The sequence below is a fragment of the Apus apus genome, chromosome 2, assembly GCF_020740795.1.
Source record: "Apus apus isolate bApuApu2 chromosome 2, bApuApu2.pri.cur, whole genome shotgun sequence".
Taxonomy (NCBI): domain Eukaryota; kingdom Metazoa; phylum Chordata; class Aves; order Apodiformes; family Apodidae; genus Apus; species Apus apus.
This window is the reverse complement of record NC_067283.1, coordinates 151681684-151703041: the sequence shown is the minus strand read 5'-3', so window position 1 is coordinate 151703041 and position 21358 is coordinate 151681684. Positions and strand designations below refer to the sequence as shown.

The following is a 21358-nucleotide window of genomic DNA, read 5'->3' as shown; positions in this document are numbered from 1 at the left end:
CCTCAGCTGGTTTTGGAGCAGGGGGAGCTTCTCAGCTTCTTACTGAAGCCCCTCCTGGGGCACTTTCCCCACTACCAAAAAAACCCACCAAACCAAACCAGAACACAGACATAGCTGGTTAAAAGCACCATTTGACTTTAGAATATGGCATGATAACGTATTTTTCCCTGTTTTTTTTTTTTTAAAGTATATATTAGCACAGAATATAACTAAGACAGGTATCAAAACTGAGAGCTCTGTACTGTACTAACAGCCTTGCAGACCATTCTGGAGGAGCTGAGGGGAATATTCAGGGTCTAATGAGCATGCAGGCTGTTCCTTGTGAGCACAAGCAACCCATGAAATCTTAACTTTCAAGACTGCAGGAATGTTAGGCAAAAAAATGGATAAGATCTTGTGTTTGCTGAAAGGGTCCCAAGTGATAGTGTTCTGCCTAGGAATTTATACACTCCTCTAATCTACCATAAAGTTTATGGGCATTGACCTCCCTCTAGTAAAAATAACATATGCTGTTTTATCACAGGCAATAGAATTTGCTATTTTCAGAAGTCTCAGAGAAACAGTAGCTGATGATGACAACCTCCCTGACCTTTCCTATTGGTGATATTCCATCAATATATTTGACAAGCCTGATATTCAGCTGAGAGTTTAAGCAAGGCCAGAGCCTGAAACATTTCCCGCAAAAGCTGCTTTGTTTTACTTTAGAGCTCATGGCTGGAAATCCTCCGTAATAAATATATTCCAGACACATCACCTGAGGCTGTGGTGTCCAGTGCCTTTCCTGATTCCTCTCTAGCCTGCTTTCCATGTTCCCCTCTCATCAGAAACTCTCCCAGTTAGAAGTAGACCAGTGGTTCCCCCCGTGGGCTACTTGGGAATACAAAGCTGGAGACTTCTCAGAAGGTTTCTTCAGGCTAACAAACAAGTTAATGGCTCTGTCCTACTTTGAGAAGGCTTCCCAAATGTGCACACTGCCTCATTTTCTGGCTGCTGAAAGTTCCTCTTCTTAGTCTAGTTCTCTACGTTTGGGTGTTGTTTTAGCTGGGGGGAGGGGGAGTTTTGCCCCTGAAGACAGGACAGTCAGGAAAATCTCAGCGTGAACACCAGCTGCCACCAGGCTGTCCATGTCAGATCCTTAAAGGAGCCAGGCAAAAATCCAGTTCATACTCAGGGCAACCAACCCTGGCCCCTTTAGCCTAGTCTTGAAATGATTAACTTGAAACCAATGTTGTAGGACCACTGGACAAGTACAGAGCTGCCTGATCATCCTTTGGCCATGCTTCATGGTGTGACTGGGTGCAGCGTGAGCATCTTTCCTGTAAAAGAGGTTCTGGTTGCATATTACAGTTAGACTGTATAGAAATTGTCTGGTGCCAAGTTTTGCTGATCTTCTCCCTGCAACAGGCAGATCTGTGTGTGTTTTCTGTTGCTGGAAAAATGGGCTGCTTCCTGTAAGGGAGTTCTGACTGGCAAGTAAAGAGACATTTGGCTGATTTGATCAGCAGAGCAGTGCATAAGAAATTGCTCATTAAGGCAAGAATGCTGTTGGGAATCTAAGCTTCTCTTTCAGGTCACTATTTTAATTTCAATGTTAATGGACTAGGGTGTGCTGCTTTTCAGGAGATGTAATCATGTTAGAGGGTTTCAGTGACCACTTATTGTTTTAGTAGCTATAATGAAGTGGGAGGCTTATGATCAAAGAGCATTATTCATCTTATTAATTGCCATATTTATGGCATTACTGATTAAATAGTTTATAAGCTTATTGAGAAACCACACCTGCCCTGGTACACAAAAACCCATGCTTTAAATCAAAGAAACAGAGAACAGGAAAATCCCACCCTTTCATCCTGTGCTCAAGCATGATGCAGTCACTGGGTAACAGTAGCTTTGCCCTTGCTAATTTAGGCAGGTATGTTCTTTCCCATTTCACTTGTGGAGAGGACTGGGAAGCTACGTGTAGGATTTCATTTTCACTATGGCATTGACACCTGCTTGTGGTGAAAAATCCAAGGGACAGCCCATATTTCTGCTGCCACTCCAGCCCAGAAATGCCACAAGGTAGACTAAATGGCTGGTGAGATGTTCGGGAAAAGACCTAAGTGAGCTGTTTCCACTGCAGTGTTAGCAGCCAGACAGTGCCAGGTGTAAACTCCTCTTCAAGTGTTGGACAAAAGGTTACAGAACTGTCTGGTTTTTTACATTAACATTGTGGTTCAAGACTAAGTTAAAAGCATCGTGCTGTCTCCCTCATCATCCCAGTTTCAGTTCTGAAGTCATCAAGGGAACATACTCAAGTATGGAACATACTCAAAGTACTTCCAGGCATAAGATGTAAACAGAATGGTTACTTGAGGTATAAATACTTCCTCTCAAGCTAAAACGTATCAAAATATATTTATAGCTATATTTATATGAGATCCCGATTGGACACCAGAAGAAAATTTTTCACCGTGAGAGCAGCTGGACATTGGAATAATTTTCCCAGGGAAGTGGTGGATACCCCAACACTGAACACTGCTAAGACTCAGCTTGACAAGGTGTTGGGCCATCTCATCTAAACTGCGTTGCTACCTAGAGAGGTTGGACCAGATGATACTTGAGTTCTCTTCCAACCTGGCATTTCTGTGATTCAATGATAATGATGATAAGAATAATATTTTTTAAATTATTATTTATAAAATAGTAATTTATTATTATTTTATTTTACTTCAGGTTAAAATCACCTTAGAGGTACAAATTTATTTGGAAGTTTCCCTATCTGTCTTCTTTTCAGTCTCATTGGGCAACCTGCATCAACTGATTTCTCAGCTCAAATCACAATAATTTGGGTTTGTTTCTTCTCCCATTACAATAATATGTATTATCATAGAATTTAGAAATTGTAGGGTATCTGTTTAAGGAGGCTGTTGCAGTAAATGGTCAGGATAGCAAAATTACAGTATTGCTAGTCTAAACTAAAAAAACCTGCAACCTTTATTCAGTCCTGGAGGCAAATGAGACAGTGTAAATATAAATTATATGTGATTAGTTAGCAGTATTTTGCTCTTATTTCTGTCTTCTCATTCAGTGCACAAAATGGATAGCATTCCCTGTGAATGAAATGTATCTCACCTAACTTCAGCAGTATGAAAATTGCTGTCTGTATGGACTCCCTTTCTGCTGAATAGAAGGAGGCAGGCACGGCCAGATAGTGATTCAGCCTGTCTTTGGTTAGGTTGGAGACAGATGGGAGGAGTTGTCTTTCTAAAAACTCTGATATTTCTTTGCCGACCCACAAGGGAAATGAAGCAACTTGCCATCCATCAGATGTCTCCTTTTCAAACAGCTAAAATTAGGAGACACACATTGCATCCTCAGCACAGTTCTTCCTTGTTTAGTGTATGGCCTGATGCCATATTTTCTGTAACACAATTGAAATCCTTCAGCAAGTGAAGTGCTCACTGCCTCATGGGCTTTGGTTGGCAACGGAGTATCTAAGAATAGACGTTATCTCCCCAGCTGTAGACCTTTATTAGGGGAGTATAGCAGGCCCTGAGCATCCTAAACTCTATGTCAGTGGAGAGAAACATGCACTTTTGGCATCTGTTTTAGGATTAGATTAATCTTTCCCTAGAGGTGCCTGTATTTGACTCTCTGTACCTGGCTGAATGAGAGTGGCTGTTATTACCCTGCCTGGAGAGCTGACATTTAGCCAGATGAACCTCATCTGAAGTGCTCTGTAAACATGAATTAGTTTGTTTCGTGGCTCCCTTTAAGGAAAGTGCAGGCAATATCTCAGTTTGACACAGAACAAATTAATAGTGTGACTAAACCAAGATAATTTGCTGGTTTTGAGTGTGGACTCTGACACATCTAGGGCTTAACTCTCCTGTAGATCTACATAACATTTTTAAAAGAACAACCCTCATACATTCTTTAATGAAAAATATATCAAGGAATTTGAAATTTGCCTACCCATAGCCTGAAAAATAAAAATCCTGTTATGATTTACCTGTGTGCTTTATTCGATCCTGAATACAAATGAGATAGTCTAAGTTACGAGTGTGCTTTATTTTCATTACTGCAAACTCTGCTTACAAAATACTTTTAATAACCTTGCATATGTTTCATGGTGTTATGTAGGCTCTCTAGACTGCATGTTGTCAGGAAATCTCAGGAAAAAAAAAAAAAAGAGAGCTTGATTAAATCTGACTCTTAGCTTGTTTCCATTGGAAAAGCATGGTAGTGTGCACACCTTCACGGCTGCTCACAATGCCAGTGTTAGCTTGAGCTGTCAGAGAAAGATGAGAGTTACTTTGGGTCTCAGCTAATGATGGGAAAACTTAGCAAGACGTTCTTCTCACTGCATCTTGCTCTTGTGTAGTTTGAGCTTTATGAGCTCTATGAGATGTGGAATAGAATTATAGAATCATCAAGGTTGGAATAGACCTTCAAGATCATCAAGCCCAACCATCAGCCCTGCAACCCCTAACCAGTAAACCATCTCCCCAGGCACCATGTCCACCCATTTTTTAACACCTCCAAGGATGGTGCCTCCACCACCTCCCTGGGCAGCCTGTTCCAATGCCTCACCACTCTTTCTGTGAAGAAATTTTTCCTAATATCCAATACTCGAGGACTCTGGTGACTTGACACTAGGATGTCACTTGGGCACCATTTCAGCCTTCACCATTGACAGCTCAGCTGCTCTGAATAGTTAACTATTTCCCTTGCCAGGCAGTGTGGTCTCACCACCAATGTTCAGCTGGCTTCCTCATATTTCTGTGGCTGGGGATACGTGCTGCATGGTGAAATTTGCTGCAGGAGGTTTTATGGACAGGTCACACTGGTTTTCATGTGAGAGCCAGAAGGGAGCTCTTATGTTCTGGTTGGATATATTTGCTGCAGTTTATAGCTGCAAGAGTGGCTGATTACAGTCTGTCAGAAGGGTCTGTCACTAGAGTTGTTGCAGAGGTTGTTAGAAGGTGGAGCCACGAGGCCCTGGAGCATCTTAACTGTCTTACTTGTCCTCCTGAATGTCCAGTAATAGCTAAAAAGAGAGTGGACTTGAGGGAAAAGCTGTTGACAGCCAGAAAAGATACTCTAATAGAAAAGGCCTCAAAGTGGCACCAGGCAACGATTTCTGTCTTTGCAAACAAGAACTATGATGTTTCCTCAGAAAAAGCTCCATGATGTATGTTTTATTTGCTGTCTGCTGTCATGTCATGATTTGCCTTGGAATTGGCCCACATACATTTTTTGCACCCATTTATTCCTACAAATTTGAAGAATAATATTGTTAGGTGAGTGTCTTTTCCTGTTGCAGATGTTTTGAAGCTCTGTAGTAGCTTTCAGCCTGCAGGTTGTGAAAGGTTCATGAGCTCAACTAAGAAACTCAAGAAGCTGAGGGCCTAAATTCACCACAAAAAAAGGTTTGTCTAGCCTATAGAAGTTTTAGGAGCTCATTAACTGAACAAAATTAAAAGGACTGTGATAGTTTGGATAGTTATCTAAATAATCTACTGTAATATCAGCAGGTTTGTGTGTGGGAATTACACTCACAGAAGTTAATATCTGTAATTGTGCTTGTGTGAGGGGAAGAAGAGGTTGTACCCCCAGTGCCCCTGGTAGAGCTTATCAGCTGGGACTTTGTGTCACAAAAACATGGGTTCCTTGTGGCTGGGACCATATTGAGGCTGGAGCTGTATAGACTCACATATGTTGAGCTAATAAGCCTTGTCAGAACAAAGTCAGAAGCTGTACACAAATGTCTGCAGTCAACATTAATAGTTCATGGTAACAATGAGTTGATTGGACTAAGTTGTATTTAAATGGTATGAAAAGTGTCTTGGTTTTTGTTAAAGACATGGGCCTATTAGAGTGTATCCAGAGGAGGTCTACAAAGATTGGAGACTCGAGAACCTCTCCTATGAAGACAGGCTGAAGGAGTTGGGGTTGTTCAGCCTGGAGAAGACTCCAGGGGAGATCATATTGCAGCCTTTCACTATATACAAGTGATTTATAAGAAAGACAGGAGAGTTTTTTACCAAGGCCTGCAGTGACAGGACAAGGGGCAACAGTTTTAAACTGAAAGAGAGTGGATTTAGTTTGGAGGTGAGGAAAAAAACTTTTATGATGAGGGAGATGAGACACTGGCACTGGCTGCCCAGAGAAATTTTCTATGCCCCCTCCCTGGAAGTGTTCAAGGTCAGGTTGGATGGGGCTCTGAGCAACCTGATCTAGTGGGAGGTGTCCCTGCCCTGGCAGGGGGGTGGAAGTGGATGATCTTTAAGCTCCTTTCCGACCCAAACCATTCGATGATTGTATGGTTCTGTGATTCTTTGAATAAGTGTTTCAGTCTGCACCTGTGCATTTTTCTGCATAGGGATTAATGAATTATAGAGCATTTTCAGCGTGTTGTGGGGATGCAAAAAATAGCTATTGATTTCTGGATAACTCTGTTCTAATCTTTCCAGACCTTGTTGCAGTTTCAATTTATGGTTGGTTTTGAGGTTTTGGACCAAGCAGATTAGACCATGTCAGAATTTTGTTCTGGCTTTCTCCAAGAAGAACAAGGTTTATCTGTGAAATGCTGTTTTAGTGGTCTAAGGTAACTAATGAAGTATAGCTGGAGACATGTCCCCTTGCCTGATCAATGTCTCATGTTTACACCTCTGCTGTGGACAGGATTTGACCTGATGGATTCATTCAGCGTGAAACAGATTTTTGGAATGAAAGAAAATGGAATTCAGAGTGCTTATGTACGACTTGGAAGCTTCCCTGTTGTTCAGAAAACTGAGTGAGTACCCTATTTTTTTTCACTATATTTTCATCTGAGTCTCTGCTTTACATTATTTGGTTCCTCTAGGTTAACCTTGTAGTAGTTACAAGTCGTTACCTTGCAGGAGAAGGTGCAGAGAAGGGTAACTAGGTTGATTAGGGTCTGGAGAACAGGTCTTATGAGGAGAGGCTGAGGGAGCTGGGGCTGTTCAGCCTGGAGAAGAGGAGGCTGTGGGGAGACCTCATTGCTCTCTACAACTACCTGAAAGGAGGTTGTAGTGAGGTGGGTGTTGGCCTCTTCTCCCAGGTGACCAGGGATAGGACAAGGGGAAGTAGGCTCAAGTGGCACCAGGGGGGGTTCAGATTGGCTAACAGGAAAAATGTCTTCACAGAAAGAGTGTTGAGGCATTGGAACAGGCTACCTAGGGAGGTGGTGGAGGCACCATCCCTGAAGGTGTTCAAAAAATGTGTAGATGTGGTGCTTTGGGGGATGGTTTAGTGGTCAAACGGGTGTAGGGCTGATGGTTGGACTTGATGCTCTTGAAGATCTATTCTAACCTTACTGGTTCCATGATTCTATGATAATTACCTAGTACCTACAGATGTATTGCTGCTTTGATCATCTCTTTTGTTTCCACTGACATAGAATTTATGCAACATGGTCAGGAGCCTCCACACCAACTACAGTTCCATCCTGGTAGAGTATGAGCTGGTTTCTGTGTAGCTCAATAGTTGTCAGGAGCAGTATCAAGAAATTCAGAAAAGAACTTCAGGCTTAATTAATAGCTTCTACAAGGAATACTTGGTAGCACTCCCACTGAGATATGTATTTGATAATCACAAAAGACCAGTTCCTAGTAGATGTTGCTATCAGTTTTGGCCTCCTAGAAGACTGATGAGTTTTTAATTCTGTGTCAGCATGGATTCAGTCCTTGGAGTCTTTTATGGCCCGAGGCTGCCAGTTGTGTTGTAGTCTATCAGAACAGTTTCTCTTTAGGTTGTCATTTGGGCCCTGCTAACATTAGCCTTGGAAGAGTGAGGGCATAATTTCACTGAGTAACCATGAGCCATAGATTGAATTGTCATCATGAACATTTTTGCAGTAAATTTCTCTATGCTGATTTGAACTTCAGCTTAAAAAATCAATAGTGATTCTTGTCTTTCTTATGGATGAGGGATGTTATTTTTTATTCTTTTTAGCTTTTTTACTCAGCTGACTCTATCTTTGAGATTGTCCTGTCACTTACATTTGCTTGATTTTGTAATATTCTTTTTATCCTGGAGCCAGTCTGGATTGATTTGCCCTTCTCCCTTCCCTCTTTTTCTCCATATAAACTCACAGTCTTTAAAAAAAAAAAAAAAACAAACAACCAAATATGATATACTGAATGGAAAACTGCTTGCTCTAAAGTCCATAAATGATGCTCAACTCTCAGGGTTAGTAAATTTATCATCTGGGAGAAGGGCAGCCACCTAAAGACACTTTGGTCTTGATAAGTAGCATATACATAACTAGTGTGTGTGTGGAGGGGAACATACCTATATTGTTTGGCTCACAGCAGTCTCTGCAGAGAAACTTGCTTGCTGGAGCTTGTAACAGCTAGTGGTGGTGTGCTTTGTCACTATAAAGCATTACCACCAGGCCTACTTAGAGAGAAGCCCTTGAAGTGCAGAAGTCTAGTTTGCACTTAAGAAATTCTGGGAGTCATGGTCTTCGGAAGCTGAGCTTGGGATGACACTGAGAAATAGGACTAGTGCAATCCTGGGGTGTATAAGCAGGAACTGTCAAGTATGAGCTGACTGTCCCTGTGTTGGGCAACTCACTCACCACTGCTAGGATGCTGTGTCCAGTCCTTGGTTCCACAATTCAGTAGGTGGGAATGGAGTAAACAAAAACTCAGAAAACTGTGAAATCGGTCAAGCAGTGAGAAATTCAGAAGTGCAGTGTAGTCAGGTAAAATTAAGAAGTGGCTAGCAACTGAGGTGATTGCTCTCTGTAAGAATCTTGGGGAAATCAAAGTTCAGTAAAGGATCTTTGGTGCTAAGTATAGTGCTAGGCTGAAAGTCAGTGACTACCTGTTAATGGCATCAAAAGACAGGCTGGAAGAAAAGCACACTTTTAACAATGAATGTAATTAACCACTGGAATAAGTTAGCACAGATTACAGAGAGCTGCCAGTTGCTTCAATTTAAGAGTTGAAGTCCTTAGCTGTTGTTGTTTCTGTTGTTGTTTTCCCAGAAAAACTGAGGGAGTGAAGCCAGACCAACCAGCTATGATGACTTGCCATCTGCTCAAATTGCACCCATTTATTTGTTACTGTTGTTTTTAAAATCAGTTGAATATTTTATCGTCCAGGACAATTAGAAGTAAAACATCATTAATTAGTAGATTGAAATGACTAAGCTTCCTTTTGAACGGTTAACTGAAGCATGGAACTAAAGCAGAACTTTCCTATTTTTAGCCTTTTGTATTTTAACTTTTATATTTCTGTGGCTTGGGAGTGAACCCAAATGGACGTATTTCCATGGAAGGTGTCTGCATATTTGGTTCATTTTACTCTTTGGATGTCAGGGTTCTAAGATTGTGCATATAGGGTCATTGCTCACAGAAAATGCAGTCCTGTAAAGCTGCACGAAACTGATAACTGGAACAATAAACAAAACAAAAACATCTGTCCTGTCTTGCAGACAACCTCAAGCAACATTTAGCAACTGATAGCAACATCTCCTAATTAGATACAAAGCCATTAACTGAGTAATATGTTTAACTCCTTTTACTATCTGCTTAAAGGATTTGTATCCTATTATATAAGCACTAGTATTTCTATGAAGTGCCAGCTTAGCTGCCTGGGAAATGTGCCTGTTCATCTTCTGGTACAAACCCTACAACTGTGAGCTCCATTCCTCTTTGTGGTGAGGCATCCTGTGGTGGTTCTGTAATGACTAAACACCGTAGCTAGGGGAAGGACTGCAGTCAATGCCCTGGTCACTGAGGGGCTTACAGGTCGCCCTAGCTGGCTGATGAATGGTCTGTAGATTTTCCCCACTCCTCAGGGAACTGGGGCTGTCCTGCTGTTTCCTTATGGCTCCTCAGTCTCTCTTCTGGCCCAAGCTGTGTCCCAGATTCCTAGTTTTGAGAACTCAGGCTTGTCTCTCATGACTATTGTCTTGGCTAATGCCAAGCTTTTGGTTTGATATCCTATTCTGTCCTCTATTTCCCCTAGTCCTGATTCCAGAACCTTCCTCCTGCCATGTCGATCCCTCAGTTTTTTCTTGTCTGATCTTGTTCAACCCTGGCTTGGTCCTCATCCCACCTTGCAGAGCTTTGTGATGCTTGGCCTAGCTTCTAGTCATGATCTGTTTCCTCTTTATATTGGTACAGTGTTGTCTCCCTCAGTTTCTGAATCTTGGCACGTATACCTTGATGTGCTTGTCCAGAGACTTTGGCTCCTGACATCGACTTTGACTTCAGTTACCTGCCTTGGGTTTCTGCAGGAGGTCTTGTCCTGATCTCATCATTTCTCTGATCCACACAGAAGAAAATTCTACCCAAAGCTGCCAAAACCTCCTAAACGTTAAACCTGTTGAATGCTTCCTTGTTCCTTACTTCTTCCCAAACATTCCATATGAGGAGAAGCAGAGACAACTAAGGTTCTTCAGCTTGGAGAAGGCTCAGGAGGGGATCTTATCCCTGTGTAGAGATACCTGATGGGGAGGAAGAAAGGAAGATGGAGCCAGACTCTTCTCACTGGTATCCAGTGACAGGACAAAAAGCAATGGGAACAAATTTAAAAGAAAAAAAAAATCAATATGACCACAAGAAAAATTGTCTTTAGACCAGATGAGGTCCTTTCCATCCTCAAGGATTCTGGGATTTGTGACTCAATGCTGTACCCTCTCCCATTCTGCCAGCCTTGTCTTTCCCTTTCCCTCACTCTTCCCCCATACCAGAGGCAGCTGTTAGACCTGATCTGTGACTTGTCCCAAGATTTTTCATGGTGCTGGAGATGGAAAGAGGCCAAGATGCTGACATGAGGGATGAGAGAGACAACTCCTTGCTCTAGGGAAGTGGTGAGAGCAGACTCCCAGCTGAAGGATCTTGCTGTGGCCTTCATCTGATCCCATGATCTCTGTTGCCAGACAAGTGCTTGTCATCTAGAAGAATAAAAGTGTCTGTCTAAACCTGCTGTGAAGTTAGTAGGAACACACTTCAGGAATTCTTTGTAGGCTTCTTCTTTACTAGCCAGTGAAACCTGGGCCCCAGTGGTAGACTCATATAATTTGTGCTCTTCACTTGTTCATCTGTTCATGTCAGTTTAGTTTTGGCTATGTCAAGCGGTGTCATCCCAGACAATGTCTGGGCTTGGCTGAGGATGGAGCATGCCAGAGACTGCTCCCCAAAGGCAGTTTGGATAAGATCAGACTTTGGGAAAGGAGCATTCAGTTCAGCTGCACTTGCTGATAGCAAATGGAGCCTCACCATTATTTACTGGTGTGGATGGAGTCTTCTAATAAGGTCAAGGAGAAGCAGCATGGCTGAGGTGGAGAAACTGAAGGGTTTTTTTTGTCTTTTAGAAAATAAAAGACTGAGGGGAGAGCTGGTGAACATACAAAATGCTACAGCCAAGAGGAGAAAACAATTTGTTTGCACGGTTCCTTGTGGAAAAAAAGTTGTTTCAGGAAGATTAAACTGCAGCAAGTGAGATTTGGGATTTTTATTTTTTTTTTAGCATGTAGAACAGTGAAACACAGGAAGAAATTACCTAAGGAGGTTGTTTCTCTTCCATCTCTGTGGTTTCTGAAGTAGAGGCCATAGAAAGTCTGCAAAGAATATATCGGTGGGGTTGATCCTGCCTTGTGACTATCCTTCTACGGCCTTTTCCTTTCCTTTTTTTGTTCTTCTGTTGTGCTAAGACCCTCTGGTGTTATGATGCATATGGACATGAACTGGCTTTCTCCTTGTTTCAGGCATGAAACCCACCAACAGTTACTAAGTGACATTGAGTATTAGCAGTTTTCAGCTGTTGTAAAAGTGGTCACATCTCCCACACACATTAAATATTCCCATCATCACCAAATGCAGGCACCCTATGGATTTTTATTACATTCAGTGGCTAAAGTGAGAACTGATAATCTTATTTTTCTCCTATGTGTTATTAGCACAGATGTAGGATCTCATGCTGATTGTCACAGATGTAGGCTCTTATGCCAAACAAAAGCATATAAGAAGCAGGCTGTATATTGAAAGTGGGCAATGGCTGAAAGTGTCTTCTGTCTGGTGATTACCATTTTTTCTTTGTAGAAGTTATGATTCACCTGACCATGCAGCTGGGTTAATTAGCTCTTAGACTAACCTGCAGCACTTGTCTTGGAGCTTTCTAATGGCCTTTTCTGCAATCTATCCTGTTGTCAGAGTTATAGACCAAGGAGCTGGCAGAATGCTCCCTGTAGGTACCAGGCGTCCAGCAAAGCACCATCATATGGATCATCAGTTCAATTCAGCCCTGGGCAAAAGAAGGAAATAAAACACTTCTGGGGACAGCAATTCCTGTCCATGGATTCCTAAGTAAAGCTGAGCTTCTAGATGGAGATCACTTTTTAGTGAGGAAATAAATGAAAATGCATAAGCAGACAAAAGACAAAGACAAAAGACAATGGAAAAGTCACATGGAAAAGACAAGGGATCATGGGCAAAAGTTGTTCCTGGGGACATTCTGATTAGACACAAGAGGTAAATTTTTCACCATGAGAACGATCAGACATTGGAATAGTCTCCCAAGGGAAGTGGTGGATTCTCCCACATGGGACAGTTTTAAGTCTCAGCTCGACAGGGTGCTGAGCCACCTGATATAAACCATAGCAGTACCTAGAAAGGTTGGACCAGAGGATCCTGGATGTCCCTTCCAACCTGGCATTCTATGATCCTATGATTTGTTATTTAGGCAATGATGCATCTTTCTAAAAGATGCAGGGACCAAGGACTTTAGGAACAGCTTTTATTGTATCTTCAGAGCAATTAAAGTGTCTTTAGATTTGCTTTTGGCACAAAGCCTTTCTCCATTGGAAACTTGCAGCCAGTTCTTCAGCATCTTTAAAAACCAGTTGAGGGTGACAGGTCATTATATGTTTCTATCAGTTTGAAGCTACATGATGGGCCATTTGTCAGTCTCAGTTTGATGAGGTGTGGCCAGACTCACAAAGATATTTAGGTACCTAACTCCCAGCTATTTCTGTGGGCATGAAGCATCTGAAAACCCTTTTTAAAATTTAAGCTCACATGGTGATACACCTGTTCCAAGCTCAGAGATATCCAGAGAGACAGCACAGAGGTCAGCAGTTGGCTCTTACAGGTTTGGTTTTAGGTTGTCAGACCCAATGTGGTATCTTGGGGGATTAATTTCAGCCACATGCTTTGATACCTCCCTGCTCAGCAGAACAATGATACAACAGTTACAGCCACTACCTTTAATTTGTGCTTAGAACCAAGCACACCTGCATATGCAGAGCTGGAAAACCATTAGGGAAAGGCAGCATGGAAAGCATGTGTCCTGCTGCTGTTGCTGTGGCAATGGAAAATGCACTATGGATCAGGAAGCACCCCCAGAGCTGTAACTGAGCTACCTTGTGCCACCACTGGATGAAATGAGGAGCCATTTCTCTGCTCGCTTTTCATTCAGTAGGAGGCTGGAGTTGGTGGTGGGCTGTAGCTGGGAGAATAGTTCAACATGGCTGTTTGTGCCCAAAATGTGCATCAGACTCAGTAAGGGCAGGGCAGAGAGGCAACTCATTAAACCCAGTTGTGATGGTGAAGACAGGTGGTGAGGAATGAGTGAAGATAAATGCAGTAGGCACTAATGCTGAAAAAAAGCAAAGTTTGAGGAGCTGAGCCGCAAGGAAATGCCCTCAGGGGCCACATTCTTACATAGAAACATCCATGTGTTTTGTTCAAGAGGATGGAGTGATAGGAAATGCCTTTCAACTATCAACATTGCAACCTCGCTGAAGTTTATTGAAGGAGTGGATGTTAAAAGCTGAAACATGGCCCTTCTTCTCTGGAAAACTTGGACACAATGAGTGCACAAAGCCATCTGACAGGAAATTTTCACTAAGGCTTGTCAACAGTGAAGGAGACCTGGCGGGATGCCCTCTTGGGAGGGCTGATGTGACTGACCTGGCTTGCTTTTGCCAAACACCCTGTAGACTTTCTTGGTGGCTTTCAGTGCCCCAGTCATGCCAGTGGTATTCCCCATGGCAACTCTGCCACAAGAGGGACAACTGACACACTTCTTGTTTTGTCATGAAGGGAGGAAATGTCTGCCTTTTTTTGTACCATGGGAGAGATGGATGTTTGACCACAGAGAGATGGTTTGTGAATAGGTAGTACCAGGAAGTGAGACAGCCTTGTCTGCTCTCCTAAGGGAAGGATTTTGTAAATGAGCTAGTGGGAGCCTGGTTCAGTTTTCTTTTATGTTGTAAAACTTGAAGGAGTGACTGAGATCCCAGTAGGAAGACCAGCTTATAATGGTGCATAGCCTGCATGGACACTTTACATAGTAAAAGCCACAGTAGTGGATGAAACCAGAGTGTTCTGAATTTTTAACTTGGCTAAAAAGATAGGAAATTCAAAACACAAATCAAAAGATGACTGAATATTCCAGCATTAGGAAAGACTGGCTTTCAACCTTTACAGTAGTTGCAGAGCAAAGTGTTTAGGAAATTGGGAGGATTTTTGCTTTAAATACTATTAAATGCCTCTAGTTTTGTGTGCCTTTGACTGCTAGTTTCTGTGTTGTGATGAAGTGTGTCAAATATTCCTTAAGAGAATCTGTCTTTGTTGTTTTGCTCTTCATTAATTGCTGCTGTTTTCTAATGGGTGCTTCTGCCTGACTGCTCAAATGTCCAGAAGCAAAGACATGATATTTAGGAAGAGTCTGTTTAGGAATGATCAGAGGAGCAGGCTGGCTTGGGTGTGGGCAACAATGAAGTTGGCTGGGACTCTTCAACTAGGAAAAGAGGTGGCTTAGAGGCATAATAAGCAAAATTTGAAAAATCATGAATGGCATAAAAAAAAAGAAAAATAATAGGCTCATTGTTCATCAGAGGTTCATCCTTGTAAGAACTGAGTTAGATCCTAAACAAACAAGGAGTGGTTCATTATACAGTTGGTAGCAGAGTTGTGTGATTCCTTGCCAAAGAATGTTGTTAACGCATTAATTTTTCCTGTGTTCAAGGGGAGACTGAAGAAGCCCATAAAGATAAATTCATAAAAATCTATTAATATCAAAATTGCATTCGTCTCTGAATTTGGGTCCCAAAGAATTGAAGGTTGTGGGGGTATGTTTGTTCTGTTTGTTCTCATTCTTAGGCATCCAGTAATGGCAAGTGACAAAAAAAAAATGATGATACTGGGTTAATTATCTCTTCTATCCAGCCCCAAGTGCTAATGTTGTAGTATGTTCTTATCTTGGGGCTGAGTCAAACAGTGCTGGTTTTGGTTACTTCAGATTTATGCATGGATCATCGTGTCACACTCAGTAAATTTCTGATTAATGCATTTGCAGTGTTTAATTTGAGAAGGTTCTTCTGTTCTCCCAAGCCATCAGCCAAGGAACATCTTTGTGGACGGGCATGAGGTGTAGTGCCTGTTTTGAGGCAAATATTACAACGTGTTGTTATAGTTGGATCGATGGGCCAAGGCCCATGGCATGAAATTCAAGAAGCCCAAGTGCAGGGTCCTGCACTTTGGCCACAACAACCCCAGACAGCTCTACAGGCTGGGGGAAGAGTGGCTGGAGAGCAGCCCAGCAGAGAGGGACCTAGGAGCACTGGTTGACAACCTGTTTAACATGACCCACCAATGTGCCCAGGTGGCCTGGAAGGCCAAGGGCATCCTGGAATGTTGTGGCCAGCAGGACTAAGGATGTGATTCTGCCCCTGTACACAGCACTGGTGAGACCTCACCTCGAGTCCTGTGTCCAGTTCTGGGCCCCTCCCTTCAAGAAGGATCTTGAGGTGCTGGAGCAGGTCCAGAGGAGAGCAACAAGGCTGGTGAAGGGCTAGAGGGAAAGTCTTATAGGGATGGGCTGAGGGAGCTGGGCTTGTTTAGCCTGGAGAAGAGGAGACTCAGGGGGGACCTTATCACTCTGTTCAACTACCTGAAGGGAGGTTGTAGTCAGGTGGGGGCTGGGCTCTTTTTCCAGGCAACAAGCAACAAGACAAGAGGGCCTGGCCTGAAGCTGCTCCAGGGGAGGTTTAGGTTGGATATTAGGAAGTACTTCCTCATGGAGAGGGGGACTAGACATTGGAATGGACTTCCCAGGGAAGTGATGGAGGCACCATCCCTGGATGTGTTCAAGGAAAGGCTGGATGTGGCACTTAGTGCCATGGTCTAGCTGATGTGGTGTTGGTCATAGGCTGGACTTGAGGGTCTTAAAGGTCTTTTCCAGCCTTGGTGATTCTGTGATTCTGTGATCCTGTGAACTTGGGACATTTATACTGGGTTTCAGATGTGCTTGCCCGTTCTCAGATGTCCCAGGTCTCCAGTGCAGCTGGAGAACAGAATGATGTACAGATTGCATGAACTGAAGCATCAAGTGAAAAACTACTGTTTTGATATGATGGGTTCTGGAGCTCAGATTTTCACTGTTTCTTGTTTAATTTGAGCGCTTAACCATTAGAATGAAAAAGGGATTCCTCAAGGACAGAACCACCTGCAGGGCACAAGCTCACGATTGTCTCTCTGCAGGCTGTCAAATACAGCAGATTTTGTAGGAAATATATGATATTTTGGGAAGTGTTGCTGGGACGTGCAGAGTTTTAGAAGTTCTGCTCTTCACTTCTAAGCCTGATGCATTGTTATCTTTCCCCTCCTCCTGCCAGGGATGTATTTCCACAGGGTCTCCCTGATGAATATGCCTTTGTAACTACCTTCAAATTCCGGAAAGCTTCCAGGAAAGAAGACTGGTATATTTGGCAGATTATTGACAAGTATGGCATACCACAGGTACGAGGCCCCTTGCAGCCAGCAAGAACAACTTATGTTCTCTTCTGTTGCATGAACCAGATTTCTTGCCTTAATCTCGCACTCCTTTTTCCTCGTGGACTAGTAAAAATCCTTTTTTCTGACTTTCAGTTCATTTTGCAGAAAATCCTTTGTCTTTAATTCAAAACCTGAAGGAAGATTTGCTAATTCAGACCCTGAAGGAAGGTTTGCATAAACCTTGATTGTTGTCAGCATGCAGATAGATGTGCTACTGGGAAAGGGGGACAAAAATACACCACCATTGCTCTTGGAACCACTTTGGGGTTTTTGATTGTTTTGTTCAGGTAGTTCTGTTTAGGAAAGATATTTTGCCTGCTTGGAAGAAAGATTGCCACACAGATGTGCCACAGAGCAGAGAACTATGTCAAGTTTTTGAAGAGACTTCTAGATATCATGCAAATGCATTTTTGGATTTTCTACTTAGGACATGGATGTTGCACCTATTACAGCTTCACAACCCTGAGTCATGGCTGCTGCAGAATTTGATCATAATTTCTGTCATGTACTCTCACGTTCTCAGTCGAAAAATATCATCGTAGCTTAATAAAGGGCTGTCTGTTCCTAGACAGAATGTTCTTAGCAGCATGCCATAGTTTAGGGATTTGAGAGTCTCTCAAGGAGGGAGCAGTTTGCACTGACTGTGAGTTTTCCTGTTCAGCACAAAGAAGGTGCTGATGGCATTGCCCATTACTCCAAGCTAGGCCAGGAGCTTGGGCTCACATAGCCATGTAATGCAGTATTGCTGCTTTGGGACTGGTATTCAGAAGGATTTGGAGAACTCAGAGTGAAGGAGAGGTGCATTTTGAGGACTTAGCTGAGTTTCAGATGATGGTAAAAGGTTTGTATGAAAATTATTATCAGCTGCACTTTGTTAAGTGAAACGTGATTTACTGTGCTACCTGCATTCCTAATTTTTGCAGAGTGAGAATGTGTATATCACTCAGTAGTTCCTGGAGACAGCTGAAAACTAAAGTGCTTAGGTAGGGAGAGAAAAAAGCACTCAATATTCTCAGTAATATTTTTTAAAGTGCCTTAACTGGTGGTACCAAAAGTGCCTCAGAGCCTCTTGAGCCTTGTTTCACCTGAAGTCAGTAGTGCTTTGGCCACTACCTTGCAGACCTGTGGAGCTCACAGTCTGCAGACACTTCTGAGCTAACATTGCTCTGAGCTGGTGTTTCCAGCCAGCACAGTGCTCAGCTGCCTGGAGATGTTGGGTCAGATCTGGGATCAGCCTACCCTTGACTGCTTGCATCAGACAAGGCTTGGTGCTGAGGTAGCCACCCACCTTCCACCTCTGCAGTTTTCGTTTGTCCATGTCCCATGGGATGGTTGATGACATGTGATGGGACTAAATCTCTACAACTAAATGAAAGGAGGTCATAGTGAGGTAGATGTTTGTCACTTCTCCCAAGTAACAAGTGATAGAACAAGAGGAAATGGCCTCACATTGTGCCAGGGGAGGTTTAAATTGGATATTAGGAAAAAAATTCTTTACTGAAATTGTTGTCAGGCTTCCCAGGCTTCCCAGGGAATACCCTGGAGGTATTTAAGAGATGTGTAGTTGTGGTGCTTAGGGACATAGTTTAGTGGTGGAATTGTCAGCGTGCTGGGTTAACAGTTGGACTTGATCATCTCACAGGTCTTTTCCAACCAAGACAATTTTATAATGTTATTATTCTAAAGAGCACAGAGCCTTCTTGGAAGTAGTAGAGGAGTGCACAGGATAGAGGGATCCAAAACAGGTTCAGCTTTGTCTGTCTGCCTTTTGGGGAGATGCATCTGACATGTGCTATCACCCAACCAAGGCCAAGCATTGCCTGGGAGGCATCAAGGTAGCACGTCCTGAAACCATGCCAAGGATTATACCCACAAGAGAAGGATTTAGATAGTCATGGATCTGCACTCAGGTCTATACCCTGCCCTGTGTTATTGACTTGAAGAGGTGTAAGCTGCCTGTCCATATCTCCCACAAAACTCTGTCCTCTGCTCTTCGCTTGTGCTTCTCACCACATCCTGTACCATCCCTGACCTTGGCGTGTCAGTCGTGATGAAAAGCAGGAAGGAGGAAGGAGAAGGCTTTGTATCTTCTCATCAAAATCACTTCTGTCTGCTTGCAGGTCTCCATCCGACTGGATGGAGAGAACAAAGCTGTGGAGTACAATGCCATCGGGCTCACCAAGGACGCCGTCAGGGTGGTCTTCCGAAGCGCACGGGTCGGTGATCTTTTTGACCGCAACTGGCACAAAATTGCCCTCAGCATTCAGTCCAAGGCTGTCTCGCTGTACATAGACTGCAGACTGGTGCAGGTGCTGCCCATTGAAGAGAGGGAAAATATTGACATTCAGGGGAAGACTGTGATTGGCAAACGCTTGTACGATAGTGTCCCCATTGATGTAAGTATTGCGGGTGCTGATTGGAGCTGGGGGAGTGTTCTGCATTGGGTTTGCAGCATGTGAGTGAGATTTGGGGGTTTATGACCAGTTTATTGATGTAGCACCACTGAAATGTCACCTGTGTTACATGGCTAAGACGGGTTGGCATCTCATCATGTACAAGACTTGTCCTTTTCTTGAGACTGTTAATATCTCTGCATAGGTAATAAAACTGAGAACTCTCTTTCATCTTTCTGTTAGTACCAGAATGTGCTATAGTTAAAATCAGACACAAAAACATCCACAAATACCATCAAATGGAACTACACACGTGAAGGTTTTTTGCTGTCTAATCTTGGCATTATAAACATTTCCACCTGCGACAGGAAGAGATCAGGAAGAAAAGAAAGCTTGTTAACTCAGGATAGTCATTATATATTCTTATTTCCTCAGAGAAGATATCTGATATTATATGACTCTTGCTCCAATTGAGCTGAAGTTGAGACCTGCAGGTTGGACCTGATTGTCCAGTAACAGCTTTAACATGGTGTAAATTCTACATGATTGTTTGGTGTTTTGAGACTTGTGTAATCTTTCTTAGTTATGCAAAATGGGTGGAATGTGCATATTGAATGTGCATATTAAACCTGCTAACAGCATTTCACAAACAGGGGTGAATGGTCAAGAGGATGCAAGGCACAACAGGAGAAAAACAAACTTTGCATCTAGATGAAATTGCAGGAAGGACAGAGGTGGTCAGAATCTGCTTCCTCAGACAGAAGCTTGGCCAGGACATGGGGAGTAGCAGGACTCCTTATTTGCAGGAAAACCTGCACTAGAATTTTAATGGGCATATTTGGGGTCTCATTAGCTCAGCATACTTACAGCCCACTGAGATATCGGCCCATTATTGATAGAGAGAGACAGATAATTGACTACAGGATCCCCAGAATCACTGTGAAGTTATCCCTGTCTGGTTTTCATTTGATTTGTCTGCACTGTTTGTATCCAAGCAAAAGGACATACCATCTTTAATAATTCACTCTCTCTGAGACTATTGCTTCTCTTTGCCTTCTAGTTTGATCTTCAACGGATGGTTATTTACTGTGATTCTAGGCATGCTGAGCTGGAGACTTGCTGTGACATTCCCTCTGGACCAGTAAGCTTTTTTTTTTTTTTGGTCATTTATTCATTTTCACATGAACACTCTTTGTTGAAATCTATCACATAAATCAGGGAAAATATGGCAGCGTGGGACTGTCTTTTTTTTACTGATGGTGAATGAAAACTAACCATATAATTGGTAATGTAACAGTGCCAGGAGAGGACAACTGCAGAGGGATGAGTATGAGGAATTTGAAGATTCCAAGTTGCTCTTTCCTTGTCAAACTGTCAGGGGAAACAAAACCCTGAAGTGATGATAGAACAACAGAAAAGCAGCATGAAATATTCAATATGTTTCCCACTGGTTTTATTTGGGATGAGCTGAAATGGTTCCAGTTGCTGCTTAGTTTCCTGTGCCCACTTGTCTTTAGAAACTTCCACCCTCATTTCACTCTTCTTCCCTCCATCTTGATTAAAGGGATTAATTATTCATTTTGCCTCTTTCCCCCCTATTTCTTGAATCAATGGCTTTTGTGGGATTTCGTTCCTCACTTGGACATATTTAGCTGTGTTTTATCCAGTAATGCCTATGTGGTTTCTCTAAAGTGAGTGGAGAATGAAGCTTTCTAGCACTGAAGGCTTCCCCATGACCTTGGGTGTTTGGGTGTAGTGCCAGGTCACGGTCCTGACGGAAGCCCCTCCCCTGGAAGTGAGGCCCACTGTTGGCAGCGAACAAGTTGGACACCTCAAGTTTTTCAATTGCTCCTGTCCTGCTGGACAAAAGGTGAGTGTGGAGATGAATGTGTTTCAGTTGAGGCATGGTGGGTAGTTTTGGAAATAGGGGTATGATGCCATGCAAGTGAGTTATAAGAAGGGCTTATTTGTTTGTGAAGCACTTGAAGACCGAAAGGTGGAAAGCACTTAATAGGAAGAGCCAGAAATGTGCTATTCACAGGTGGGGTATCTGTAGAGGTAATTCTTTTGCCCTAATTCAGTGATTTTGATCATGCTGGTAGACCTGGTAACACCCTTGAAAACAAAGTGATGATTCCTATGCAGCCCAATTATGTTCATCCAT

The 21358-nt window shown here is 42.8% G+C and overlaps 1 protein-coding gene across 1 annotated transcript in view; it reads left to right on the top strand.

Annotated features, from left to right (window-relative positions):
* COL22A1 (collagen type XXII alpha 1 chain) overlaps positions 1-21358 on the top strand; it is a 218528-nt gene that overhangs the window by 65653 nt on the left and 131517 nt on the right. The window contains exons 5-9 of the mRNA XM_051612195.1: positions 6670-6781; positions 16642-16765; positions 18922-19197; positions 20255-20335; positions 20951-21064. Coding sequence (XP_051468155.1) covers positions 6670-6781; positions 16642-16765; positions 18922-19197; positions 20255-20335; positions 20951-21064 — 707 coding nt within the window. The remainder of the gene's footprint in view (positions 1-6669; positions 6782-16641; positions 16766-18921; positions 19198-20254; positions 20336-20950; positions 21065-21358) is intronic.